Source organism: Drosophila obscura, unplaced genomic scaffold (assembly GCF_018151105.1).
Source record: "Drosophila obscura isolate BZ-5 IFL unplaced genomic scaffold, ASM1815110v1 contig_37, whole genome shotgun sequence".
Taxonomy (NCBI): Eukaryota; Metazoa; Arthropoda; class Insecta; order Diptera; family Drosophilidae; genus Drosophila; species Drosophila obscura.
Genome location: NW_024542825.1, coordinates 2813979 through 2841783, shown reverse-complemented (window position 1 = coordinate 2841783; position 27805 = coordinate 2813979). Strand labels below are relative to the sequence as shown.

The 27805-nt window shown below is 46.7% G+C and overlaps 5 protein-coding genes across 10 annotated transcripts; 3 read left to right on the top strand and 2 right to left on the bottom strand.

The window, feature by feature from the left end:
* Positions 1–104: 104 nt before the first annotated feature.
* Positions 105–7713, bottom strand: LOC111079684 (CD109 antigen). Its single transcript, XM_022374947.2, has 15 exons — positions 7422–7713; positions 5285–5462; positions 4750–5228; positions 4356–4686; positions 4003–4286; positions 3818–3929; positions 3612–3758; positions 2872–3553; positions 2663–2794; positions 2172–2590; positions 1758–2105; positions 1525–1702; positions 1101–1456; positions 582–1038; positions 105–509 (listed from the first exon to the last, which is right to left on the bottom strand). The coding sequence occupies exons 1-15, from the start codon at positions 7622–7624 to the stop codon at positions 289–291; spliced, it is 4527 nt and encodes a 1508-aa protein (XP_022230639.2). The 5' UTR covers positions 7625–7713; the 3' UTR covers positions 105–288.
* Positions 7714–8840: 1127 nt separating this feature from the next.
* Positions 8841–17438, top strand: LOC111079685 (C3 and PZP-like alpha-2-macroglobulin domain-containing protein 8). 6 transcript variants are annotated; one of them, XM_041594831.1, is made up of 9 exons: positions 8841–8946; positions 9074–9160; positions 10394–11674; positions 11741–12002; positions 12062–12329; positions 13854–14040; positions 15121–15299; positions 15367–16265; positions 16334–17438. In XM_041594831.1, the coding sequence occupies exons 2-9, from the start codon at positions 9099–9101 to the stop codon at positions 17411–17413; spliced, it is 4218 nt and encodes a 1405-aa protein (XP_041450765.1). In that variant the 5' UTR covers positions 8841–8946; positions 9074–9098; the 3' UTR covers positions 17414–17438. The 6 variants fall into 6 exon arrangements, with proteins under 6 accessions (XP_041450765.1, XP_041450766.1, XP_041450764.1 ...); XM_041594832.1 differs by lacking the exon at positions 13854–14040 and adding an exon at positions 13398–13569; XM_041594830.1 differs by lacking the exon at positions 13854–14040 and adding an exon at positions 13013–13199.
* LOC111079688 lies at positions 17433–18001 on the bottom strand. Its single transcript, XM_022374951.2, has 3 exons — positions 17786–18001; positions 17589–17716; positions 17433–17527 (listed from the first exon to the last, which is right to left on the bottom strand). The coding sequence occupies exons 1-3, from the start codon at positions 17975–17977 to the stop codon at positions 17485–17487; spliced, it is 363 nt and encodes a 120-aa protein (XP_022230643.2). The 5' UTR covers positions 17978–18001; the 3' UTR covers positions 17433–17484.
* Positions 18002–19729: 1728 nt separating this feature from the next.
* Positions 19730–21348, top strand: LOC111079683 (zinc carboxypeptidase). The gene is made up of 5 exons (XM_022374945.2): positions 19730–19946; positions 20003–20130; positions 20198–20585; positions 20639–21026; positions 21085–21348. Exons 1-5 carry the CDS (start codon positions 19770–19772, stop codon positions 21288–21290), a joined length of 1287 nt encoding a protein of 428 aa, XP_022230637.2. The 5' UTR covers positions 19730–19769; the 3' UTR covers positions 21291–21348.
* A 69-nt stretch (positions 21349–21417) lies between these two features.
* LOC111079676 (zinc carboxypeptidase) lies at positions 21418–23242 on the top strand. The gene is given in 7 exon segments (XM_041594835.1): positions 21418–21620; positions 21684–21820; positions 21892–21949; positions 21952–22290; positions 22362–22749; positions 22818–23031; positions 23116–23242. Coding segments are annotated over 6 exon segments (1296 nt in total). The 5' UTR covers positions 21418–21440; the 3' UTR covers positions 23012–23031; positions 23116–23242.
* The last annotated feature ends 4563 nt before the right edge of the window (positions 23243–27805 follow it).

Below are 27805 nucleotides of genomic sequence, written 5' to 3'. Positions count from 1 at the left end.
GGCGCTGTGACTCCTGGGACTTAAATATGCGACACCCTTGCACTCAAGCCATTTTATTATTTAATGTTAGAAATAAATAAATTTCACACTCGGTGCTTTGTTGTGGTTTTAGTAAACGGTTATAACACTTTATTGGCAACGTTTTTAGCATCATTAGATGTACTTAGCTCTGGTTTAGTTCACACGACTCTGAGATTAGTCTAACTTAGGCACTATGTGAGTGGGTTTTTTGTTTGTTTGTTAAAGCTTCGATTTCCTTGTGGCTTCCAGCCGCAGTCGGCGACACAGCTAACAGCTCAGGGCCTGGGCCCCCAGAAGAGCCATCAGTAGAATGGGCACAGCCCTGAGGCTGGGTCCGGCACCGGAATGGCCCGCAATGGCCGTAAAGTCATCTGGTCCGCGTGCTGCACGCTTCTCTGCCTTCTCGCAGAGATTGCCACAGTTGGCATGTTCGCAGATATCGCAGATATTCGACTTGGGCGCCCGATAGAATTGTCTGGCACGACGCGCTAAAAAGTACACAAAAAGGGAAAATCCCCAATTAGTTACCCAACGGGAAATGGAACAGGCTATGGCTATACCGTTGTCGTAGTAGTCATACATGACCACGGCCACCGGACGATGCTTGGTCACCTTGACCGTCTTGTAGGCATGCAGCGTGGGGCATACCTCACGCCTGTCCAAATAGTCAAAGTAAATGACGACCTTGGTGTCGCGATTCTGCGTCTCCACCTTCTTGATGCGCTCACTCGACTCCAGTGTGGGCAGCGTGTCGGTGTCGACGACAAAGCCGCTGGGCAGCTGCACCTCCATCACGGCCATATTGGACCGCTGCTCCGGCTCACCCGCCACGGACACAAAGCTGGCGCAGGCCGACAGGTGCAAGTAGTCGGCATGCGAGTTGCGATTCACAGTGGGATCGAGCACAAAGCGCGGCCAGGCACTGGTCACATTGCTGTTGTATTTGTAGCTAACCTGGGCCAAAGCCATGCCGCGACCAGTGGCCGAAATGATCAGATTCTTCAGGTTGTTGGGCAGCTAGAGGGGGGAAACGTTAATGCGCTTAGCAGGGATTGATTTTCTTCTATGACCTCTCGTACCTCAACAGTTTGCAGCGCGAGCGAATTCTGCGCATTCACATTGAGTATTGTTTCCGCTCCTTCGCCATAGTGAAAGCCAATCTGCAGATTGTTGCCCTGGCTGGAGAAACGTTCCGCGAACAGCAGCAGCGCCTGCAGTCCCACCACCGTATCCTGGGAGGCCACAAAGCCGCCCTGCGCATTCCGCTGATCCATCAGCCAGTTGAGCACGGGCAGCGCATCGCCCACCAGATTGTTCTCCAGCAGTGCCAGCGCCGCATAGGCAGAGATCTCAATGTTGACACTTCGTGTGGCATTGTACCACGGCGATTGCTGCTCACCAGCGGGCGCTGTTTTGTTCCACCATTTGCGACCATCTGGGGAGGGGTGAGAAATTCAAGCAATTAATTGACTGTCCAGGCAGAGCTAGGATTGAGCTGCTAACCCCCATTAATGGCCATGGAGTCGAGTCGTTGGAGAAAGGCTGCCTTGGCATTGTGATTGGCACGCGAGAGCACGTAGGTGCCCAGGGCCATGGCATGCAGATTGCTGGAGCCATCGAGTCCTCGGGTGATGAAATCCAGCGCCTTGTTGATGTTGTTACGGTACTCGGGATAGGAGTCCTAGTGAGACAGTTCGATTAGAGTGCTCCCTGCCACAGATATCGCTGCCACTTACCACACTTTCCATCAGTGCGAGCGTCACGAAAGCCGTCAGACTGATGCCATCGTCGCCGAACTGTTCAAAGATATCTCCATGCTCCTCGAAGCCGCCATTGCCCGATTGCACACTCGCCAGGTAGGCGAGGGCGCGCTGCAGCACTTGGCTATCCACCTGGATGAATGCAGCAGCCTGACGCAGCGAACGCGCCACATAGGCCGTCAGCCAAGTGGAGCTGCGCTTGGCATCCAATCCAAAGGCACTGAAGGCACCATTGCCATGGCGATAGTAGAGCAGTCGCTGGTAGCCCAGAGCCAGATTATTGGTGGCACGCAGCTCCAGCTCGGGCGTGAGCTGACGAAGGCGCTGCAAAGGTAACTGGAAAGCTAGAAAGATCTGGAAATATTTAGATGAAATCTCTGCAGAACTTACACCCAAGTAACGCAGCACCATAAGGTTGGGCACAAAGTGCACCATTGTCTGCTCGCCACAGCCCGTTGGCAGGTGGATGAGCCGCTCCAGATTGCCCACAATGCTGCCAATCAGATCCCCCACGGCGGACACCTCGATGCTGGTGGACTCGGGAATGGCATTGCGCGGCACCACAATGCTGATGTTCCTCCTATTCGGCGCATTCGAGTTCAGTTCGAAGAGGAAGCCGCGATTGACACGCTCCGTGGCGCCGGGATGTTGCACCAGCAGCGTTTGCTCCACTGTGTCGCCTGCCTGGGCAGAAGCAGCCATGGCCTTCACCTGCAGCGCGCCAACACGTTTGGGCGTGACAATAAACGAAATGGAACGCGCGGACTTGGCCGGCACCTGCAGCGAGCGACGGCTGTACAGTTCCACCTCTGCAGGGGGAGCAGAAAAAAAAATACAAGTTTAAAGGAAGTTCATTTGCTGGACTTATAGGGGCTGCCCACTTGGCTTGCTGGTGGCCTTGGGATCCAGCTGGGGAAAGTCAAAGTCCAGGGCTGTGTTGTAGAAGGTGACATCCACACTCAGATCGCTCTCCCTGTTGTTGTGCACCACAAACGGAATGGCAATGAGTTCATCTGCAACAACAAAAGGGAACACACAAGTTCAAGTACACTCTATGGCTATAGATCCTCTGAGCTGAGCCTGATCCTACCTCTCCTTATGGCATAGGGCAGGTCCGTGGATATGTAGAACTCCTTGTAGGCCTCCAGCTTGCCATTGGGCGCGGACAGACCCAAACCATTGACCGGATCCAGAGCAAAGGCGGAGACAGCCCACGAGGTCATGTCGCTGGGAATGCGTCGATGGATGCTGTTGCGTCCATCACTGCTCGCCGAGATGTTCAGGAACAGCCAAGTGTCCGCCGGAGCACGCATCACATGCACCCGTGGATTGTGCCAGTACGGCTTGGGGGTGTACGAGAAGGCATAGCGTCCCTTGCCGGGCGGCAGAGTGTTCACCTCGATCTTGTGCGCCGGCCCAATGTCCGTTTTGCGCACTGTCGTCAGTTTATCCTCCTCGGGGCCCGTGGCGGCCGCCGCCTCACGGCCTGTGGCTGGTGTGCTCTCAGCCTCCTTTTCGATAAAGTAATCCGTGTTGGACATCGTCAGGACGCCAGACTCCTTGCCGGGCGAACCCACGGGTGTGTTGACGTCACTCAGCTCGTACGCCCGCAGGGCGTCCATGAGCCGCTGGTGGGTGAGATCATTGCTCGTGCCCAGAGCGGCGGCATTCTGATCGACCAACATGAGGCCCACATAGGAGTAGGGCTTGGTGCTGATGCCAATGTCAATGTCCTGCCCGGGCGGTGCTCTAATGGGTGCCTCAATTTGCACCTGCCAAGGGGAGTTTATAAATTAAATTAAACTCCGTCTGTGTGTGTGTTAAACTTACAGCATTCAGCAGATTCTCCTCGAATTGTATGACTTGTTCGTCGTAGACAAACTCCCCATTGACGACCATGTAGACGAGCATTTTGGCACGCGGCATCATGGCAAATGAGGCCAGAAATTTGATGGTATGGAAGGTGCTGTCGGGCACCTATTAAAATAAACTCTATGAGGTTTATATGTGCCAAAGAAAATACTCAACAGACTTACATCTACACTGCGTGAGAGTATAATGTCGCCACGGCCCACCAGTTGGTACATAAAATACTTCATGGGCTCATTGGAACGCACCACAACGGATATTTCCTGATTCACTGTGGGTCTGAGAATCATAAATAATCGATTATAAATTATATGGAAACCTTTTGTGGGGGGGGGGGCGGGCTGCTGCTTACTTATCATTCAACACCTTGGCCGTGATGTAGTGCCTGCTATGCAAATGCTTGCGCGGCACCTTGCCCACCTCGCTGATTACGCCCAAATAATCGACAATAATCGAATGGAACTCATCGCTGTCGCCCACAGGCACCGTGAACTTCATTTTGACTTCACCGCGTGCATCCAGGCTGTAGATGCTGCGATTGTACATCTCACTGCTGCCGTAGACATTCGTCAGATACGCCGTAATCTCGGGCTTAAAGTCCCTCAACGGGCTGCCATCATTACGGGCAATGCGAGCCTTTGAAGGGAATAAAAATAAAATAATTCTGTAAGCTAAAAAAAAATAGAATTTTCAATTAATTCTTACCGTGGCTTCAAAGGGCACGCCTGGTATATAGTAGCTGGGCAGCTGCAGTGTCTCCACGCGATAGTGATTCAAGTGCAAGGTGAGCACCGTCGAATAGTTTTGCACAGAGCCCGTGGACTTCTCCTCGACGAGCGCGTCCAGCAGATACTGCCGCTCATAGTCCTGCTTCAATCGCAGCTCCTGCTCAATGTCAAACTCAAAGTAGGCATTGCCATCGATGGGCACCACCTTGCGGGTGATCAAATCATTCACGAACGGCTGCAGTGAGCCAAAGAAGGTGGGATAAATGGAGAGTGTGGCCTCGCCCACAATTGGCTGGCCAAAGGCATAGCTGCAGGAAGCAAATAATTAAAAATAAGACCACACTTTAAACGGACTTGCTGCAACGACTTACTGCGCCTTCACTGTGGCTGCTATCTTGCCATCCTTATAGATGGCATTCCTGGGCGTCTCAATGTCCACCACAAACTTGGGCAATATGTGATCGAGTATCTCGAAGTGCTGGCTGTGTGTCTGCTCGGCCACTTCCACCAGGATGGACCACGTGCCGAAGCGCGGATAGTCGGACAGGCGCAGCTCATTCGAGTAAATGGCATTGGTTAGGCGCACATCCTTGTAGCTTCTGATGATGTTCTCGCCCGAGTCCCTGATGTCCACATGGACACGTCCATAGCCACGGGCGGGCTTCAGATTCGCATCGAGCACGAGCACGCGATAATGCACCAGATCGCCGGGCTTATAGATGCTCTTGTCCGTCTGCACCAGAACTGTGTGCTGTCGCGACTCAAAGTGCAGCTGCGTTTCGTTGGTGAATTGCACGCCGCCCAGACCCTCCGATGTCAGGCGATATCTATCCGGCTTGAGATCGGGTATCTGCAAGAAAATTGCCAAGCTGAGGCAAAGAACTTCCATGGGCTGGCGCAACTCACCTCAAAGTGCAGCAATTGTGTGGCATAGGGCCGCAGTTCCACCGTCTTGAAGTCCGTGTAGGTGCTGCCCAATATGCCCACCTTGAAACGCGCAGATTCCGCTGCCTTGTGCAGGCTGACAGCCACATGGAACTGGGAGTTGGGTCGCACTGTATTTGGGGCAATGATGGAGTACAGACTGTAACGGAAAGCGGTTGAGATTTAATGTTTATTTCTTTCTTTTTTTTTTTGTTTTTTTTTTTTTGTAAGTGAATTACACCTATGCTGCTGCTGAAATGCTATCTGAATCGGCATCTGAATCTGTTTTTCTCTCTCTTCATTCACGCGCTTAACGGAAGACAATACACCGAAAACCGAACCCAAACCCCAAACCCAAACCGAATCGTTGCCTCTGTTCCAGGTGTAATGTGCGCGGCGGCGGCGGCCTCCACCTCCACCTCCTCTGGGGTCACTCTTTGCGGCATCTGTCGGAAATGCTTGCGGAGTCGGGGGGGCTGTGGGCAGAGTTGGCTCGAGCTATAACTATTTTTTGTGGTTGTGGTTTTTCTTTCAACTGTTCCTCAGGCTTGGGGTATCCAAAAGACAATTTAAATACGATTTGCATGCCATATTGTTATGTTAAATATTTTGCCCAAGTTTCCCTTTCCGCAGAGCATCCAAGTGGCGGCTCTGTCTCTGTCTCTGAACTTTGTTTTTTGGTTTTCAATTTGAAAATCTCCTCTGCACTCATTGCTTGTTGGGGTTTTTATTTTTCTTTTTTTTTTGGTGTTGTCTTTACTTTGTTGCTTTGGCTGGGCTATTCATTTAGTTGGTAGCAAGATTGCGAAATTTATGGACTGCCTCCTAACTGTGCCACAAACTGTCCGTCGGTCCGTCTGGCCGTCTGGCCGTCTGGCCGTCTGGCCTGGCCTCTCTTTGGCGTAATTCACAGTTTTGAGCTTGTTCTAATTCCAATTGGTTTTTTCTTGTGGCCACCGCCTAACCTGTTCCCACCAAAAAATTTTCTTTTGTGTTTATGTCACGTTTGTTTGCCCCCCCCCCCCCCAAAAAAAAATAAAAATAAAAACAGGTTCGCTTAGGTGGTCGCTTGGCAGTTAAATCGGTTTTAGTAAGAGCAAGTAAATGGCACAAAAACCAAAGCCAAAAACCAAAAAAAAAAACAATTTCGCTTTTGCACAAATTGGCCGCAAAAAAAAGTTGCAGGCCTGAAATTTCAGCTGCAGTTTCAGCAGCACACAGTTCCACCTGATTGGTTTTTTTTGTTGCTATTGGAACTGCTACGATGATCTGCTACGATCTGCTACGATTCACCTACACGAATTCGACAGAAATCAAGCCTTGAATGAGTGTGGCGTGGCACCATATAAGGGAAACGAACGAACGGACTAACAGATCATGGACCCGCCGACAATGATCAGGAAAGTGCCAGTTGTAGAAGTAGACGCCTCCAGTCTTTCACTCTGGCCATCAATCAGAATTACACAGTGGAGTATAGATAGATACTCGTATTGGTCAGTCATTCAGTCAGTCACTGAGTGTTCAAGGTGAGTGCCATCGGAAATAAGTACAGACATAAGTAGCAAGCCGCGTTTATGTGTCACCTTAGCAGCAGCAACAGCAGCAGCAGCAGCAGAACTTGTAGCAGCAGCTTCGGGCCACAGGGTGACTCAAGATGTATCACTTTTGGCTCCTGTTTTGCTCTGGCACTGGCACTGGCACCACATTGCATCACCCTAACACGAATTGGGATGCTGTATGGAATCTGTGTGTGTGTAGGCGACAGCAGCACATCACCTCCAAAAAAAACTGCGTTGGCTTCAGGTTATTTCATATATATATTAACTGCCATAATAAACCCCATGGTTAATTCCCTGATTACATGTTGTTAATAATACATCGTCTTCTTCACACACACACACACAGTTGATTATGTTGCTGAGGATGATGGTTTGATGGTTTCGCACGCTTGTTGCCTAAGTCTTTCGTTTTTTTTGTGAATTTGTTTTAGGGATTGTCTGGAAGAGTGTGTAGAGTGTGCAGAGAGTGATGTCATATCTGATTCCCATGGCTCATGCTCATTTTCATACAGTTTGTCACTCTGTTTTGTGTCAGGTACGAAGTAGTGCGGAATACTAACCCCTGAGCAGCTGTTTGAGTGAGTAAACAAGCTGCTGTGACGATGACGATCATCACTGCTGCTGACATTTCCTCTATGCCTCTATGCCGCCGCATTCTGTGGGGTTGTTCGGGTTGTATTTCCCTGATATATTGTTTCGTATTGTATTGGCAAATTAAGTGTAAACACGTTTTCTCGATTGATGCCGAATTGTGTATTGGCATCACATATTATACACAGTCGAAACTCTATCGTTTTGGTGTGCCACTCTCCGTGTGGGCAGAGTGTGCGCTCTGTCTCCCTCTCTCTCTCTCTCTCTCGCTCTCTATAGGCGATTGCAGCAGCACCAGAAGAGCACCAGAGATTGCCAAAGACGAGCCGCGCGTTTTTGGAGCGACTTTGATAGGCGGTTCGTTCGTTTGTTGTTGTTTCTCGCGTTTTTTCTTTCACTTTCGATTCGTTTTGGGAGCGTGCGCCCGTTCACCTGTTGCCCGCTTGAAAGCTCGTTGCCAACTGATTTTTAGTCAGGCCCGCGATTTGCACACAAGTTGAGCCTGCGCGCTCTAAGTGGGCGATTGAGCTTTGTGTCGTGCTTGCAAGTTTGCTATAGAGAGGGTTCTAGTGCCGACTAAGTGGCGATAAAAACCCAAAAGCTCTAGTAGAGACTTATTTTGACAATGTGCCGTGGCTTAAATTTCATTTAAAATCTGTAAGTACCATTAAATCTTAAATAATATTAAAGAAAAGATTAAGGAACACTAGTTCCATGGGTACCTATATTGTTAATTTTACTCGATATTTTCACTGAAAGTTCTCTCTCTTTATAGCGAGAGACTTTTAATACTGTCATAAATTTAGCGCTTGAAATTGTCTAATAATATTTTTCGGGGTATCTCCCCTTTATAATTCGTCTTAAATTGCTTACATAATATTTCAGCACAAAAGTGCATTCATTTCTTTAGAAAGGTTAATGCTCTCCAGCAGCACATCTGGATTCCTGGAAAAGAAATTATATAAAAGAAATGAGTAAAAAAAAGTAAAGAAAAGCTGAATATAGGCCAGACATGCGATTTCATTGTTCAATCAATTGTTATTATTTTTAGTTTTATTTTGATATTTACGTATTGTGCAATATTTGTCATAATTAATTTTATATGCACAGCCTGGGGCTTATCCCGTGAATTCTCTCATTAGAGCGCTTCTGAGTATTGATAAGACCACTCGGTTACTGTTAAGACAAACATCTCGCTGATCTCTGACATCTCACTCTCCTGCCTTCACCGTTAGTTCAATCACAACAAACAAATACAGAGATTTATCATCATTGACGTAGTAGAGAGCATCGGCATCACCCACCCGATCGTGCAAATCTAATAGAGCGCGACAAAAATTCCCCGAAAAACAAACGAAAATAGAGAGACAAGACGGCAACGAATGGGAGAGAGATCGGGAGCCGATCACATTGGAAATCGTATTTAAGCCGCGTCTCATTTCAAGACGAGCTCATTTTGGATCGTGCCGGCCCATCGTGTTCGTCTCTCTCGAGGTCAGTACTTGGTCGTCGTTCGCGTGTGTGTGTGAGAGAGTGAGGGAGAGCGAAAAAAACATTGCAATAAACCTTCGCGTGAAACAAAAAACAACATACATAAATAATACAAAAATTCATTTTACAGTTTGGTGTCGTGATCCGTTCCCAAAATGTTGAGGATACTCCTCAGTGTGTTTGTCTTGCAATTCGCATTGCTAATCAATGCCACCGGGTGAGTTCTGTTATAAACTGGCACATACATGTGTATATATGTACATGTATATATGTATATATATTTTCCAATCGTTTGCTTATCAGTACCAACTAATGAGGGCTACTGTCAGGTGCCATCTGAACCAATAGATTGGTATTCAAAATATAAATATAAATAAAATATATGCACTCGATGGCATGCACCCAGCGCGCGTCTGGCCACGTCCACTAGCCCCAAGATTATGTTTAAATGTCACTCTTTGGGTTCCCTTCAAACCGGTTAAGTAAAAGCGCCTTGCAGTTCGTAGTAGATCTTTCTTTTTTCTCTTTGGGCGCGGTGATTATCGGAACACGCGTCTGCCCAGGGGGTGGGGGAAGCACCGCAGGGAAAAACACACAGAACCTTTTTGTTTAAAATATACAAATCTTTGGAGTGTGGGAGCCGCTTGATTGTGGGGCGTGGTCGTTGGGTGTCATAAAAGTTTAATGTTCATATAAATAAATGCCCTGTAGCCCCCAGAGTGCTGTGTTGTATAGTGAATGAGAAGGAACGTGCGAGTCGCTTCTGGGGACGCGACTCGTACTCAGTCAGTATACACATTTTTGAGCATTTAATTTTTGAGAATTTTAAAAATAAAACAAAAAAAATTGTACATATTACATTTTTTTGCTACATCTGTTATCCACATCTACATCTACAATGCATTTTCTACATCTAACATGTAGATTATTGTATGTACCATTTAGATTCTTCATCTCCTCCGCTAGAGGAGGCTTTATCGACTCGGCTATTGATGCTGATCAAGAATATATGTATGTATATACTTTATGGGGTCGGAAACGTTTCCTTCACTTCTACCACAATTCTAATGTACCCCTCAATTATTTTTTGAGTACGGGTACCTTACAGCGGATAGTTCCCAAGTGTTAAGACCCCAAAGGTCTTTTGTTCGATAGCTATCAGTCGGGCAGGAAAAAAATCACCCATAAATCTACACACCTTCGCACTTATAATTAAGAGGAATTTGCATAGTTGCTACACTCCAGAGTACCATTCTATTATTCGTTTTGCATTATCACCATTAAGCAGAATCATCACTCAGAGCGAATCAGAATCATTAATTAGCAGAAATAAACATGGAATTGCAATTAAAAACAAATTGTAATCCGGCTCCGATTATTCCATTTGCCAACAATCAGTTTCTTTTATTTGTAATTAAACAAAACTTTTGTGTGTGTTTTTTTTGTGCAGCCTCTATTCGGTGGTGGGGCCTGGCACCATTCGCTCCAACTTCAAGTACAATGTGGCCGTGTCCGTGCACAAGGCGGACGGGCCCAGCCAGCTGAGAATCAGCCTCAATGGCCCCTCGTACAACGAGACAAAGGAGATCGAGGTGCTGCCCATGTCCACGCAAAATGTGGAGTTCGATGTGCCCAAGCTGGCCGCGGGCGATTACAATCTGACGGCTGTCGGTGTGTCGGGCATCGTCTTCGAGAACTCCACCAAGCTGAACCGGGCCGACGATAAGCCCTCGACCTTCATACAAACTGATAAGGCCACCTACAAGCCCGCCGATCTGGTGCAGTTCCGCGTACTCATCCTCGACGAGCAGACCAGACCCGCCAAGCTCGACAAACCCGTCACGATTGCCATCACTGATGGCGCCCAGAATCGCATCAAGCAGCTCACCGACATCAAGCTGACGAAGGGCGTGTACGCCGGGGAGCTGCAGCTGTCCGAGCAGCCAGTGCTGGGCACCTGGCAGATCGCAGTGAGTGTCGATGGCGATGGCACGGAGACCAAGACATTCGAGGTGGACAAGTATGTGCTGCCCAAGTTCGAGGTGATCATCGAATCGCCGAAAGATGTGGCTGTGCAGGAAAAAGTAATAAAGGCGACCATTCGGGCCAAGTATACGTACGGCAAGCCGGTCAAGGGCAAGGCCACCGTCTCCATTGAGCCCAATTATGCGCACTATCTTAACCGGGATGTGGGCAGACAGGAGAAGACAATCGATGTCGATGGCAAGGGCCATGTGGAGTTCAGCATCGAGGGCACACAATACCGCGGCGGCTACGCGCCACCGCTGAAAATCCTGGCCATTGTCACCGAGGAGCTGACGGGCAACCGGCAAAATGCCACAACGATTGTCAATCTGCACAGTCAACGCTACAGCATCCAGGGCGTCGACACGCCGCCCTCGTATCAGCCGGGCAAGGCCTTTGCCTTTCAGGTTGTGGTCAAGAATGTGGATGGCTCGCCGGTGCGCGATGCCGAGCAGAAGGTCAAGGTGAGCTTTGTGAGCGGACATCGATTCTCCGCCGGCGGCACTCAGCGGGAGTTCAATTTTGAGTCCACCCTCAACGAGCATGGCATGGCCACGTTCAACGTGACGCTGCCCGAACTGGAAATGAGCTATGTGAGCATCAATGCCGTCTTCGGGGACTCCTCGTCCTTTGTGGGCAGCATCTCCAAGTTCCAGCCGGCGCTCGACAGCAGCGAACCACTCAAAATTGAGCTGAAGAACAAGCAGTAAGTTTTACATGCACACCACCAACAAATTCCCAGCTAACTTATGGATTTTCGATTTACTTGCAGACCAAAACTGGGCGAAAGTGTGGCCTTTGATGTCAAGTCGAACAGCGATATACCCTACTTTGTGTACACGATTGTCGCCCGCGGCAACATCGTGGACACGGACTACGTGGATGTGCCCAAGGGCCGCAGGACACACACGGTGAAATTTACGCCCAGCTTTGCGATGGTGCCTCGGGCCATCATCTATGTGCATTACATCTACGACAACGAGCTTCGCTTCGAGGAGAAACAAATCGACTTTGAGAAGGATTTCAGCAATTCGGTAAGCCTTCAGTATTCCCGCATTTTAAGCGCAGTTTATTAGCCAATTTTCTTGAATAGATTGAAATATCTGCGCCTGTGGATGCCAAGCCCGGCGAAGAGGTTCAGCTGCGCGTGAAGACCGATGCCGATTCTTTTGTGGGTCTGCTCGGCGTGGATCAGAGTGTGCTGCTGCTCAAGTCCGGCAATGATTTGAGCCGCGATGAGATCTTCAACAGCCTCAGCAAGTACCAAACAGCGACGCCCTGGCAGCGCGGCTATGGCCGATATCCGGGCGAGACCTCGGGACTGGTGACCCTCACCAATGCCAACTATCCCTACAATACGGGTAAGACTTGGGCGGAAGTATGCAGCAGTTGCTTGAAAGTATTTGGAATATATATACCAAAGTTCAAACATTTTGGGGGATAGCTTAAATATTGACAAAATAGTTTTTGGTTGCATTGGACAAGAGGAGTACTCAAGCCGCCGCATTTCCATCAGATTATCCCGACTATGTAAACGATCAGCCGGAAGCAGACTTTCAGCCCGTTGCTGCCATAGCTGGCCAACAGCCATTGGGCTTTGGTGGTGCCATTTACAATCGCCAGCCAGAGATTGCGGGCGAGCCAGAACCCCTGCCAATACGTCAGAATTTTGCCGAGATCTGGATATGGCAAAGCTGGAGGTGGGTGCCACGCCCTACCTACACACACACACACACACGCACACGTTAATGCACCCTTAATGCACAGCGCTCTATGCTTTCTAAACACAAATCTAAGGCTTTAACTGAGGCTTTAACTGAGGCTTTAACTGAGGCTTTATCTGAGGCTTTAACTAGGCTTTATCTTAAGGCAACAGGCAGGCTCTCCTCTCTCCAAATGCCACATGCACCAATAATACTAATACCTGAATTTGTGGCCTGTGCAGAGGTGCAGACCTCGTGGACGTATAAAGACAGTTCCCGGGAGCATTGGAATTGCCCTGCAATTAATCGCAAATGTCTATCGCATACCCAAACAATTTTAGCGCCCGTCTCAGTTGAGCATAGTGATTCATATATGACGGACAATATCGAGTATGATGTTGAGGAACAAGTAGACGACGATATTGATACCGTTGATGGGCCAACTGAAGCGAAGAAGCTGCCCGACCAAGTGCGCAAAAACTTTGCCGATCTCTGGATATGGCAAACGCAAACGACTGGCAACGGGAGGTGGGTCCTACGGTTTATCTAAATGCTGCATGAAAAAACCCCAACCCCCCTCCTCCTTCGAATGCACGCCAGTCCATCAGCTTCTCTATACCAAAAAAAAAAACAAAAATTAGATTTAAATATAACTCCAAACTAGTTTTAGCTTAGGCTTTAACCTAATACTAATGTTATATACATATATATATATCCCCGATGCAGATGATATTATAGTACCTTTCTTTGTACTTAATTCGCCCATGCCGATTGCATTTTCGATTGCGGCGGCACCTGGACCTGGACTAGCCGGCCCTCCTGGTGCAGCTGCAGCGCCAGTCAGTCCACCGATCCGTAAAGAGTTTCCGGAGAATTGGATATTTTACAATGCCGAAAAGTAACCAACAAAAAAAAAAAATGAATCAATTTAATTGAATTGAATTGAATACCCTTTCTACCTCTCCCAACCCCAACCCACCACCAACCCCGTTGTGCGCTTTTTGTGTGTGTCTTTTTGGGGCATCAATAGGTTTAATACACTCTCTCTTTTAATTGCTTTAATTTCTTACCTCTTTCAATACTTAACTTTACTTTAACAAACTTTCTCGCTGGAACTGTTGTGCCTGGTTGTGCCTGGTTGATCCACTTTTGGTTTTCAAAACGAATTTCTATGCCTATTAGGAAGACGCTGGTTCCCAGGAATTCTAAGGCGGCGCTTTCCAGCACCACAATTTGGTTTAATGAATATAAATCTCATGGCAATGAGGCCATCAGTAGCAGCAGCGGGTTCAAGGCCATTGCCGCCAGTCCCAGTGCCCCAAATACGCAAAGAGTTTCCCGAAAACTGGATATTTTACAATGCCCAAAAGTATGAGCATTTCAGCATTGTTTCTTTCTGTGTGTGTGTGCTTGACTAACAAAATTAAATTAATTGTAAAAAAATATGCAAATCCATAAATCACCCAAATATGTATATCGCGGCAGTTGGCAAATGGGAAACTCCTCAACGTGGATGCCTCTAAGAATTCAATTAATATCTAATTCCCAGATGGCTGGCTGCCTTATTACTTAAGATCTGCGGTAATTGAAGATCGTGCTGTGTATGCAGCACCCCAAGCCCGCTTTGCTGCTTCAGTACTAAGATCTGATTTATATGCACCAGCAGCAGCAGCAGCCACCAGCACGCCAAGAGTTCCCGGAGACTTGGATGTTCCTCAATAGACACGAGTAAATTCTGTGCACTCCATGTTCGTGTTTTGTTGACTGTATGTGGCGGGGGGGTGGGACTCATACTCAGCGCATAATAATTGGCACTCAAATGAATATTTCAAGCATTAAATTGGCCCAAACAAATACATCCAGCGCGGCAGGTTCGATAGGACATACCACAAAATAGTTATAGCTTCAAGCTCACCGCGAATGCCGCCATAAACATAATTAATGTCTTATTCCTAGATCGCTGGGTTGATTACTCAATGTCTGAAGAACTTGATGATATTGTTATGCATTCAATGGCTGAACCCACTTGGGAAGCCAGGTCTATATTTTACGCAAGCCCAGCACCAGCAGCAGCAGCAGCATCAGCCCCACCAGCACCCCCGATACGCAAAGAGTTTCCGGAGACTTGGATGTTCCTCAATAGACACGAGTAAATGCCATGCACTCCATGTTCGTGTTTTGTTGACTGTACTCAGAGCATTCAAATGAATATTCCTTAAAGAACCAAAAGAACCAAAAGAACATTCCAGCGCAGCTTAACTGCAGTTCCATTTCCACTAACATATTTCCAGCTTATTTTTCCGTGCATGTTTTGGTCGCTAACTTCAACCTTCCACCTTCCACCTTCATCTAAGCCATTATGTGAATCGTTGCGTACTGTTGCCTATGTTTATGCGGTGTTTCCAGGCCTCGTAAGGAACATGAAAATTAATGCATAAATCTTTGATAGTACGGATGCCGATGGCTTCACGCTGGCCAAGAAGATACCAGATACGATTACCTCTTGGGTGGTGACGGGCTTCTCGCTGAACCCCAGCACGGGCATTGCCCTGACCAAGAGACCCAGCAAAATCCGCGTGTTCCAGCCGTTCTTTGTGTCCACCAATTTGCCGTATTCCGTGAAGCGGGGTAAGTGATCGAACGCTCCCAAAAGAGTCTTCCACTCATGCTCGTCTCGTTATCCCCCACGCCCAAGGTGAGGTCATAGCCATACCCGTGATCGTATTCAACTACTTGGACAAGACGCTCGACGCAGAGGTAGCCATGGACAATGCGGACAAGGAGTACGAGTTCACGGAGGCCACCAACGAGGTGCAGGAGCTGGCCAGCGATGAGGTGCGCCGCGTGAAACGCGTCACGATACCCGCCAACAGCGGCCGCAGCGTCTCGTTTATGATTCGCCCCAAGCGTGTGGGCGCCACCACACTGAAGATAAGCGCCACCTCGCCGATTGCCGGCGACACCATCCACCAGAAGCTGAAGGTGGAGCCCGAGGGCGTGACACAGTTCGTGAATCGAGCGCTCTTCATCAACCTGAAGGATCAGGCCGAGCTGTCGGAGGCACTCGCAGTGCAAATACCCGCGGAGGCGGTGCCCGACTCGGAGTTCATTGAATTCTCAGTGGTGGGGGATCTGCTGGGTCCCACGCTCCAGAATCTGGACAATCTGGTGCGAATGCCGTACGGCTGCGGCGAGCAGAATATGGTGAACTTTGTGCCCAACATTCTGGTGCTGACGTACCTGGAGGTGACCAGCCGCCCGATGGCCGGCATTGAGGCCAAGGCCAAGAAGTTCCTCGAGATTGGCTACCAGCGGGAGCTCACCTACAAGCACGACGATGGCTCGTACAGTGCCTTCGGCAAGTCCGATCCGTCCGGCAGCACCTGGCTCACCGCCTACGTGATGCGCTCCTTCCACCAGGCGGCCAAGTACACCCAAGTGGATCCCAAGGTGCTGACCGCCGGCCTCGACTTTCTCGCGTCCAAGCAGCGGGAGACGGGCGAGTTTCCCGAGCTGGGCAAACTCTTCGACAGCGCCAATCAGAATGAGTTGGCGCTCACCGCCTTCGTGCTGTTGGCCTTCTTCGAGAACCAGGTGAGCAGCGTCGATTGCCACCAAGATGGCCGTGTGCCATGCGACTCTTACCTTGGATTTCATTGCAGGAACTCATCCCCAAGTACCAGAGTGCCGTGGACAAGGGTGTGCGCTATGTGGCCGAGCAGGTGGACCAGACGGAGGATCAGTATGCGCTGGCCATTGCCGCGGTGGCGCTGCAGCTGGCCCAGCATCCGCAGGCCGAGAAGGTGCTGGCCAAGCTGGAGGGCGAGGCCCATCAGGAGAACGATCGCAAGTGGTGGTCCAAGGCAGCGGAACAGCCAACACCCAGCACCGTCTGGCGTCCGCGCAGCAACGATGTGGAGCTCACCGCGTACGTGCTGATCGCCCTGCTCGAGCAGAGTCCCGCCGAGACGAGCCTGCCGATTGTCAAGTGGCTGATTGGGCAGCGCAACAGCAACGGCGGCTTCGCCTCCACCCAGGACACGGTCGTCGGCCTGCAGGCACTCACCAAGTTCGCCCAGAAGACCGGCTCCGGCACCGGCACCATGGCCATTGACTTTGTGCCCTCAAACGGCACCAGGTCCACCATTAAGGTGCAACCCGCCAATGCGCTGGTTCTGCAGACGCACGTGTTGCCGCGGAGCACCCGCCAGGTGGAATTCACGGCCCGGGGCACCGGCTCGGCGATGGTGCAGCTCTCGTATCGCTACAATCTGGCCGAGAAGGACAAGCGGCCGAGCTTCAAGGTGACGCCCACCGTGAAGGACAGCGCCTCCAATCGCCTGCTCGTGCTGGACATTTGCGCCGAGTACGTGCCGCTCGAGGCTGGCGACCAGGACAAGGACTCGAACATGGCCGTCATGGAGATCGCACTGCCCTCCGGCTATGTGGGCGATGCCGACAGTCTGGGCAGAATCGAGTCCGTGGACCGGGTGAAGCGCGTGGAGACCAAGAACTCCGACTCGACGGTTATCGTGTACTTTGACAGCCTGACGCCGGGCGATGTGAAGTGCCTGCCCGTGGAGGCGACCAAGGCGCATGCGGTGGCCAAGCAGAAGCCCGCCGCCGTTTCCCTGTACGACTACTACGACACGGAGCGCCGTGCCACCGAATACTACCAGGTGAAGTCCTCCCTCTGCGACATATGCGAGGGCACCGACTGCGGCACTGGCTGCAACAAGTAGACGTAAAATACATCCAATAAATACATTTTGTGAAACTTTATTTGAATTGTTTTGGACTGGTTTTTATTTCCTCAAGTGTTGGGCGATTTGTTGGCACGCTCTGCATCTATAAGTCTGTGGGGGCAGGCAATGTATATAATTAATTTATCCTGGGGCTTGGGTGACTGCAACTTACAGCTGCACATCGGGCACAATCAATCGCACATCAAACGTATCCTGCGTTATTGTGTGGTGGAATTCGTCCAGCACCCTGGGATTCACCATTATGTCCACCTCGTTCTTGCCCATGCGCCACAAATTGTACTTGAGGGAACACACACGAAATAATACCCAAGTAAATCCCACGAATAATGGCAAGAGTAAATCACTTACCATCTCGGGATCAGCCAGCAGAAATTCGATCACTTGAAAGTGACTTGCCGTGTGTATGCCCACCCGGTACACCTTGTAATTTGCATAGGAAACTATTGGCGGCTTGTCGGTTTGCTCTTCCACTGGGACTGTCGCTGGGAAGCCCCTGGCATCAACGACACCAACCATAAGCAATGCAATCACGAGCAGCATTCTGTGCGAACTGGCGCTAAGTGGGGCTCAATGGGAATGCTTTATAGTGGTGCGAGTATTCCACCCCCATCAACGCCCGCCAGCAGATGGCAGATGGCAGCTGTTGCTTTGTCTCTTGATTAAAAGGTTAGTTTAGCTGGAAAGAAAGTGTTTCGGCATATGAATTCCGGGTGTTACGTTATCCATACCCATAGCCAGCGGACTACTACTATACATATGTATATCAAATGTTGTTGCAGCGCTGCGCAAACACAGTGTAAACTATCGCCAGAGAGAGGGAGAGAGCGAGAGAGTATCGGTTAAAAAGCAATGATTAATTAAATATTTATTTACTTCTTAAATTATATTCAATACCAAAATATTGCATTAGAAAAATTAAAAAATAATTTCATTAATTTTAATTTGATTTAACAATTTATTTCAATTTATTAAGTGTAAACTATCGTCAGAGAGCGAGAAAGAGCGAGAGAATATAGGTGAAAGAGCGTTGATAAATTAATAATAATATTTATTTATTTTTAAATATTAAATATTTATTTACCTCTTAGCAGCGAATATTTATCAAGACCAAAATATTGCATCAGAAAAATTAAAAAATAGAAAAGTTAATTTCATTAATTTTAATTTAATTAAACAATTTTTTTAAATTTATTAAGTGTAAACTATCTTCAGAGAGAGAGAGAGTATAGGTGAAAAAGCCTTGATAAATTAAATGTTTGTTAATTTATTTATTAAATATCAAATATTTATTTACTTCTTAGCAGCGAAGATATTCAAGACCAAAATATTGCATCAGAAAAATTAAAAAATAGTTAATTTCATTAATTTTAATTTAATTTACTATATTTAAGTGTAAACTATCTTCAGAGAGAGAGAGTATAGGTGAAAAAGCGTTGATAAATTAAATATTTATTTACTTCTTAGCAGCGAAGATATATTGTTCAAGACCAAAATATTGGATCAAAAAAATTTAAAAAATTAAAAAATTAAATAATAAAAAAATAATAATAAAACAAAAATGTAAATCAAAATTTGTAATTTAATAAATTTAAAAAAAATTCTTAAATTAAAATTAATAATAATTTCAAAAAATCGAAAATCAAAATCAAATTAAAAAAATCAAAAAAAATTTTGATTTAAATTTTTTTCGATTCTTCTTTTGGACTCGGCAGCCGCTGCACCCCCACCTCCGCCAGCATTGGGGCCGAGGCCAATCAAAATTTTGACTTACATTCGGTGGAAAATGAAGTAGCTTCGGCGGAACGCTGCAGCGATCGATTTGCCCTGGTCGAAGCGCGGGACTAGTCCGACTATGTTCTCGGGATAAAGAACAAAGGCAGAGAGCACACGCCTGGAGGCTTTGCCAGTTTGATGTGAAAGTTGAAGTAGTTTCAAGTAGAAAGAATTGGTTTAAAAGATGCAGATGTCGCTGCTGCTGGTTCCTCCATGGACTGGGCCTATAGCGAGAAGAACATTCAGTTGGCTTGCCCCACGGAATGCCGCGACTCGTGCTGCCCGCGGCACACTTTCTGCCAAACTGTGAGGATCTGCTGGCCGCTGGCATGGTCGCTCTGGTCGATAAGGCACACGCCCGCCTCGGGCTATATCCAAGAGCAAAACGATTCACACTTTAATTGGGAAAGAAATACCGCAACAATATTGCCCAGTAAGCTCTTGAGTTTGCCTCTATCTTTACAGCCCCAATTGAGACTGTGGCACAGGCCAGCGCGATAAAACCAGCCACTGGCTGCCTGAAGGCAATTAGTCGCTTAGTTTAGGCCAAGCACGGAACATGGGCGACACCTTCACCTGTCTCTTGGCGCTGGCATTGCTGCACGTTGCTCTGGGGGCAGCTGTGGGTCAGACAGACGGCCGGATACGCTACGACAATTACGCGGTCTATAAGGTCAAGTACGAGAGTCTCGGCCAACGCAATCTGCTGCGACAGCTGGCCGAGGATCGCGAGAATGTGAGTGCATTTGTGTGCCATAATTCTGTGAGTTTGCGCTTTAAGTTTGTGCTCAGTTTAGGCTTTGGCACGAGGCCAAGGATGAGCTGCATGTGATGGTCAGTCCCAGTGGCCTGGCCGAGTTCCAGGCGGAAGTGCTGCAGGCCAATGCCACTGCCAAGATCTTCATACCCAATGTACAGGAGTAGGTGGCAAGGCCCATTGAGTGTTGAATTTATTTAACCCTCTGCTCTGGCCACATTTTTCCACAGACTAATCGACATTGAGACGACGGAAAACGCGCGAGCCACGAGCGAAGATTTTGGCTGGAAAAAGTACAATTCATTGGCGGAAATCGAGGCCTGGCTGGACGACATACTGGCCAGATATCCGGTCATAACAGAGGGCTTTGTCCTGGGCCAGTCCTACGAGAATCGCACCATACGTGGCCTCAAAATCTCCTACAAGTCGGGCAATCCGGGTGTCTTCATCGAGTCGAATATCCATGCCCGCGAATGGATTACTTCGGCGACGGCCACGTGGCTGATCCATCAGTTTCTCACCTCCGAGGATCCGCTGGTGCGGACGCTGGCCGAGAGCCACGACTGGTACATTGTGCCCGTGCTGAATGTGGATGGCTTTGTGTACACCCATGAAAAGGTATTGGATTGCTATACCCTTTAGCTCCTCATTAATCGATTTCAAACTGGCAGGATCGCATGTGGCGCAAGACGCGTCAGCCCTCGGCCATTTCCAGCTGCATTGGCGTTGATCCCAATCGCAACTACGACTCACATTGGATGGAGAACGATGGCGCCTCCTCGAATCCCTGTGCCGAGAACTATGGCGGACCGCGCGCCTTCTCCGAGCCAGAGATTCAGGCCATGTCCGACTTTGTGGGCAGCATCAAGACCAAACTGAATGTCATGCTGGCCTTTCACTCCTACAGCCAGCTGCTGCTGTCGCCCTACGGCCACACGGACGAGGAGTTTCCCGATAACTACGATGATCTAATGGAGGTGGCCAAGGCCTATGGCGATGCGGTGGAGGCGTTTCCCTATGGCACGGTCTACAGATACGGCTCGGCAGCGGGAATACTTTGTGAGTGCTGAGAGAGAGAGAGACTTGTGTCTTTAATGGTTGGTTTTCATCCACATAGATACCGCTTCGGGTGCCACCAACGATTGGGCCTACAACGAGCAGGGCATTGAGATATCCTACACGATTGAGTTCCGTGACACGGGCCGCTACGGCTTCGTCCTGCCGCCGGTGCACATTGTGCCCAATGCCGAGGAGACGCTGATTGGCCTTATCGCCCTGCTAGATAAGTGCAAATCGTTGGGTTATCTCAACCTCAAGTATTAATGGTGTGTAATCCCCCAGCAGCAGCAATAATAATAAAAGCATTAAGATTCGATCACGATCACGATTGCGATTACGATTACGTTTTGTCGGGGTGGCTTATAGTTTTCCTTTGGGCTATTGGGCTGCGTGGACACTCAGTTAAGCTTCGATATGCGTCTGCTTTGGTTGTGTGCCGCCGCCGCCGCGCTGCTGCTGGTGCTGGCCAGTGCCGGAACGCTCAAGGACAGCCCCACGAAAGAGCGTTACGACCACTACGAAGTGTACAGGCTGACGCTGAGGAACAGGCTGCAATTGGATGTGATTGAGCGGCTTGCAGAGCTGTCCAATAAGGTGCCGTTTGCCGTTTAATTACCTCAGTACAGTGGAGACTTTTCGCCTTTTTTGTTTTTGTAGTACAACATTTGGAAGGACTATGACGCGCATAGCCAGGAGCTGCACATAATGGTGAGTCCCGAGGACCTGCAGCACTTTCAGCAGCTGTTGCGCGTGCATGGCATCGGCAGTGAGCAGATGGTGGCGAATGTTCAAGCGTAAGTGATCGATAGGCCATCCAGTTATGCGTTTATGAGGCCATAAAGGCCAATTACGATGCCCCATTTAGGCTTATCGATGAGGAGCAAGTCACTGCTGCCGCCGATACCGCCGCTAGTGATGGCACCTTTTTGGCTGGACTAAGTACTACGAACTGGCGGAGATCGAGGCCTGGCTGGACAGCGTGCTGGCTGCCTATCCCAACGTCACCGAGCAGTTCATTGTGGGCCAGTCGTACGAGAATCGCACCATACGCGGCATCAAGATCTCCCACCAGGCGGGCAATCCGGGCATCTTCATCGAGTCGAATATCCATGCCCGCGAGTGGATTACTTCGGCCAGTGCCACGTGGTTCATTAATCAGCTGCTGACGTCCGAGGAGCCGGCCGTGCGCAATCTGGCCGAGAGCTACGACTGGCACATTGTGCCCGTGTTCAATGTGGATGGCTTTGAGTACTCACACACAAAGGTACATCCGCATTTCCGCTCAGGCTTTCAGGCCACTGCTAACCCTTTTTTGTTTGTTTGTATCTGCTGCAGAATCGCATGTGGCGCAAGACACGTCAGCCGCATGCCACAAGCGAGTGCATTGGCGCCGATGCCAATCGCAACTTTGACTCCCACTGGATGGTGAACAATGGCGCCTCTGCGAATCCCTGCAGCGAAACCTTTGCCGGCGATGTGCCCGGCTCGGAGCCGGAGGCCAGGGCACTGGCCGAGTACCTCAGCAGCATCCAGGACCAGTTCAGCGTGTACATATCCTTCCACTCGTACGGGCAGTATCTGCTGTCGCCCTTTGGCCACACGGCAGCGGAGTTTCCCGACAACTACGACGATCTGCTGCAGATTGGCGCGGCCTTTGCCACAGCCATCGAGGAGCTGCCCTACGGCACTGTCTACACCTATGGCTCCACGGCGGATGTGCTCTGTGGGTTGCTGCAGCAGCTTCCATTCCCCCGTGCCACAAGCTAATTGATTGACTTTTTTCTTTTGCAGATGTGGCCACGGGCACCTCCGTTGACTGGGTGTTCAATGAGCTGCAGAAGAAGATTGGCTACACCATCGAGTACCGCGACAAGGGACGCTACGGCTTCATTCTGCCGCCCGTGCAGATTCTGCCCAACTGCCAGGAGCTGATGGCCGGCATGCTGGCGCTGATCGACAAGACCAAGCAGCTGGGCTACATATAGTGCAGAGTTTACTTTTGTTGGTATATGTAATATTCTGAGTAATAATTAAGACGGTTTGTGTAATACTTTTAAATGTTTCTTTAATGTTCTTTTCGTATATATAGCCGCGGCTTGCATGCGCACAGTTCAGAGTCAGAGATAGAAGAGAGAGATCAAACTTAAGAGATGGCCTATCGTCAATTCCAACTATCGATACATCATCAATTCCAACTATCGATACATCATCGATAAGATCTTTGTCTCTTTTGTATGTAACACACTGGTTACTTCAACACACCTCCTCAAAAGATACATAGATCTAATAGTTATAACAATGAAGAATATAACTTATATATATAGCAGCAAGCCGAGCATTCTGGGAGTTACAAACTACAGTCCAACATTTGTTGCAAAGGGTTGGGGAAAACCCAGAAAAACCCAACCAGACCATATTACTTAAATATTATAAATTTACTAATTATACATTAATTCATGTTTACAAAATCAAAAAAAAAAAAAAATTATACTATTCATTAGTATGTTGAGATCAAAAAGTAGTTTAAACAAGCTTCATTAGTTCATGAGTCCCAGTTGTTCTCGCAGGTAGACGAATCGAGGTCCAGGCAATGGCTTCGTCAAAATATCCGCCAGTTGTTTAACTGTGGAAATATACTTAATACAAATTAGTTTTTGTTCAATTTGCTCTCTTGAGAAGTGATATTTAATATCAATATGTTTTGTTCTTTTGTGGCATGTGGGATTATTAGCAATGCTTATACAACCTTGGTTGTCTTCAAAAACATTTATAGGTCCATTAAATTCTAATGCAACACTTTTAGCTAAAGACTTTAACCACATAGCTTCTCTCGTAGCCTCAAATAATGCCATATACTCAGCCTCAGTAGATGAGGCTGCAACTGAATTTTGCTTTCTTGTATTCCAGCAAATAAGGGATGAACCAAACATTTTAAATAAATAACCCGTTGTACTCTTTCTATCATTTTCATTTCCAGCCCAGTCAGAATCAACGTATCCAGCAAAAATATTTTCATGATTTATACTTTTTACAAAAGTTAGCTTAAGATTGTTTGTGCCTTTCAAATATCTTAAAACTCTTTTAAGGCATTGCCATAATTCTTTATTATTTTTACTGGTATATCTACTTAAAATAATAATAAATATATGTTTTTGTGAATCTCTCCTTTATCGAGAAGATAAATACAAGGATCTACAGCAGAACTAACAAATCCAACTGTTTTCAAGATTTTCTCGAACATTTCATACCAGCATCTAGCTGCTTGTTTCAGACCATAAATTGATTTGTTAAGTTTGCAAACTTTGTCATTTTTACATTCCAATCCTTGGGGAACCATCATATATATTTCCTCTTTCAACTGTCCGTTCAGAAAAGCAGTTTTCACATCCATATGATGTACTTTTAAATCAAACTGATTTGACAATGACATAATTAAACGGAAACTAGTTATTCTAGCCACAGGTGCAAACGTTTCATCATAATCAATCAGGTATTGTTGTGTGAATCCACGTGCCACAAGTCGTGCTTTATACTTTATTGGATTGCCCAATTCATCATTCTTGATTGTAAAAACCCACCTACAATCAACAATATTTGTATCTTTGGGTTTTTCGACCATGGTCCAAGTTTCATTTATAATATGAGCATCTAACTCTTCTTGAATTGCTTGATCCCATTTCAACTTGTCATTTCTTCCTTTTAATTCATTATATGAATTTGGGAGGTCATTAAAAAGAGTTTGTGAGTATAGTAGACAACTGTTTAAAAGTCTAAAAGGTACTGGTGGCTTATCTTTAAGCCTTTCACTTTTTCGGACTTCAGGTTTTTCTTCCAAACTACAATTTTGGAAACAATTCTTGTCTTTTTCCTTACTCTCATTCAGGATATGACTGTGACTATTTCCCATACTTTCATTCTGGGCATCAACATCATCTGTACTATCATTCGAGACTTCAAAATTTATATTTCCCATACTCTCATTCTGGGTCTGAACATATATATTTCCCATACTCTCATTCTGGGCAACAATACCATCCATACTGTCATTCTGGATCTGAAAATTGATATTTCCCATACTCTCATTCTGGGCAATACCATCCATACTGTCGTTCTGGATCTGAAAATTGATATCTCCCATACTCTCATTCTGGGCAACAATATCATCCGTACTTTCATTCGGGATCTCTGAATCACCATTAGGTACATAACAAACAAGAATGATTTGTCATCAAATTTCCTTTTTCTTGTTTTGTTATGCACATGAACACCTTTAGATATTTCAAAACTGGCTTTCTACTATGCCACATTTCAAATGGCGTTTTCTTTTTATCATATAACGCATTGGTTGGACTTCTGTTTATCAGATAAGTAGCTGTTAATACAGCTTCTCCCCAAAACCGTTTTTCCAACTTTGCGCCATTTTTCATGGCTCGAGCTTTTTCAGTAATTGTTCTTATCATTCGTTCAGATTCCCCATTTAATTGTGGTGTATGTGGAACTGTTAAGTGATAACTAATTCCCTTTTGAACGCAATAATTTCTCATCTCATTTGATAGATATTCTCTCCCGTTGTCTACATACAGATTTACTACTTTAAGATTGAAATGACTTTCACTCTTTGCAACAAAATCTTTGAAAAAGTAGAACACATCAGATTTATATGTTAATAAATAAGTCACATAGTAATGAGTGAACTGATCAACAAAAATCACATAGTAATTTTTGCCATCTATTGTAGGGGGTGTAATCGGACCACAGACATCTGAGTGTATTATAAATAAAGGCCTTTTAATATACTCTTTATTTGTAAACTTTGAAAATGGTAATCTGGCTTGCTTTCCATTAACGCAAGCTTCACATATATCATTACCAAATTCAATGTTATTTAACAAATTTATATCTTCACACATATTGTTTCTCTTTAACTCTATTAATTTTCCCTTGCTAATATGTCCCATTCGCTCATGCCACAATTGATACATATTTAAATTATTTTTATTAGTTATATATGCTCGATGGCATAGTTCAAATTCTATAACGGGAACATCATAAAAATACGTACTTTTAAAAATAATTTTTCCGTCCTTAGTAACGGTCACACCTCCTGCCGAAAACACAATCTCCATACCAGCATCTTGCATTTTCTTAACCGAAAGAAGATTCTGAGGAATGTGCTCGCAGAACAGCACGTTCTCGAGGGTGATTTTTGATTTTTGGTCACTCTGTAGCTCCATAGTACCTTTGGCTGTTGCCTGTATGTACTCGCCGCATTTGGCAATTGCGATCTCAATTGGCCGCTCCAAATCTTTGCAGTTTAGCAACAGACTTTTTGTATTTACCATATGGTCAGAAGCGCCTGAGTCCAAGATAAACGAAATGGAGTTCACATTTTTGTTCGGTACATTGACGACCCTTTTTAGCATAAAGGCAATGTGTCTATCTGGGTGGTGTGCATTGGCCGTGTGAGCTTGCTTGCCATTTTCATTAATATTATTTGTGTAATTATTATTATTATTCTATTCTATTCTATTCTTTTGCCCCCTTTTGAAACTGAAACAGTCCTTTTTAATATGTCCCATTTTATTACAGAAATGGCATTTCATATTTGCTCTTTTATTCATTTTGTTCTTAAAATTGTTTTTATTTTTGAAGTTATTATTTGTATTAAATTTATTTTCCTTATATCCATCATTTCGAACTGCTTGTAAGACTTTGAAACTGGTTTCTTTGTTAGAACCTTTTAATTTTATTTCCTGATCTATCAGCCTATTTTTCACGAACGCTAAGGTTAAGTTTTCTTCTGATAAAGTTTCTATCGCAGTTATAATGCCATCATAGCAAGAGGGAAGTGTCATTAGCAAATGAGACACTCTGTCTATCTCTTCGATTTTTCCACCCGAAGACATTAGTTCGTTTACTAAGTCATCAAAAATTTGGAAATGATTCTTGAGCGATGAATCGGATTTTAATTTTAACGACAATAGTTGCTTCCTAATCGAAAGTTGAGACGCTAAACTTTTGCGCTCATATATATTGTCCAAATTTTTGAGAATTTCCTGCGCGGTACACCCTTTGGTTACAAAACTGAGAAATGAATCTCCTAAATATTCGATAATTAAACTTTTCGCGACTCTTTCGGCCTTTTGCCACTGATCAGTTTCTTCATCTGGTTTTTCGCGGTCGATCACCTTTAGGACATCATTTTCGGACAAGAGCGCTCTTATTCTAAACTTCCAGATCGAATAGTTTTTACCGTCGAAAAGTTTTATGTTCCTTTTTATTTTATCCATTTTATTTTATTATTCAGTTTGGCTTCGCACAACTACACACACACGTCGTCCGATCTCTGCAAAACTATACACATACAAGATCTTTGAGTATGTACACACGCTAATGCATACAGCAGGCGTCGTCGTACCACACACAAGTTTTGAAAAAAAAATGCGGTTCTGGAAATTTCTGCGTGGTAACACACGAACACAATTTTCGTGTAAGCGTCGCTGACACACACACACTAGCTTTGCAATAGTAGTGCGGTTCTGGAAATTTCTGCGTGTGCACATATATGTACATACAATTTATGGGCAAGCGTGTCAGGTTTTTACAAAATTTCCAGGAAATATATATGTATATACTCACGCACAATTGAGATTTACTTAGGATTTCCAGCCAGGCTTCGCTTCATCTCCAGAAATGCGTTCGTGTATGCACACATATGCAATAAGTTGCATACGTGACTTCATGCGTCTCAAAATTATCAGCATACACACATACACAGC

What these genes read in the sequence shown, in the direction of transcription:
- LOC111079684 (XM_022374947.2), bottom strand. Translation starts at nt 7,624, where the DNA reads ATGCCAATACACAATTCGGCATCAATCGAGAAAACGTGTTTACACTTA. An exon ending in ACTCAAACAGCTGCTCAGGG is followed by an intron (nt 5,463 to 7,421) that starts GTTAGTATTCCG and finishes TTTCCGTTACAG; the next exon opens with TCTGTACTCCATCATTGCCC. An exon ending in AGGAGAATCTGCTGAATGCT is followed by an intron (nt 3,554 to 3,611) that starts GTAAGTTTAACA and finishes TCCCCTTGGCAG; the next exon opens with GTGCAAATTGAGGCACCCAT.
- LOC111079685 (XM_041594831.1), top strand. Translation starts at nt 9,099, where the DNA reads ATGTTGAGGATACTCCTCAGTGTGTTTGTCTTGCAATTCGCATTGCTA. An exon ending in TTGCTAATCAATGCCACCGG is followed by an intron (nt 9,161 to 10,393) that starts GTGAGTTCTGTT and finishes TTTTTTGTGCAG; the next exon opens with CCTCTATTCGGTGGTGGGGC. An exon ending in GCCGTATTCCGTGAAGCGGG is followed by an intron (nt 15,300 to 15,366) that starts GTAAGTGATCGA and finishes CCCACGCCCAAG; the next exon opens with GTGAGGTCATAGCCATACCC.
- LOC111079688 (XM_022374951.2), bottom strand. Translation starts at nt 17,977, where the DNA reads ATGCTGCTCGTGATTGCATTGCTTATGGTTGGTGTCGTTGATGCCAGG. An exon ending in TGCTGGCTGATCCCGAGATG is followed by an intron (nt 17,717 to 17,785) that starts GTAAGTGATTTA and finishes TGTTCCCTCAAG; the next exon opens with TACAATTTGTGGCGCATGGG. An exon ending in ATTGTGCCCGATGTGCAGCT is followed by an intron (nt 17,528 to 17,588) that starts GTAAGTTGCAGT and finishes CTGCCCCCACAG; the next exon opens with ACTTATAGATGCAGAGCGTG.
- LOC111079683 (XM_022374945.2), top strand. Translation starts at nt 19,770, where the DNA reads ATGGGCGACACCTTCACCTGTCTCTTGGCGCTGGCATTGCTGCACGTT. An exon ending in TGGCCGAGGATCGCGAGAAT is followed by an intron (nt 19,947 to 20,002) that starts GTGAGTGCATTT and finishes GTTTGTGCTCAG; the next exon opens with TTTAGGCTTTGGCACGAGGC. An exon ending in TTGTGTACACCCATGAAAAG is followed by an intron (nt 20,586 to 20,638) that starts GTATTGGATTGC and finishes TCAAACTGGCAG; the next exon opens with GATCGCATGTGGCGCAAGAC.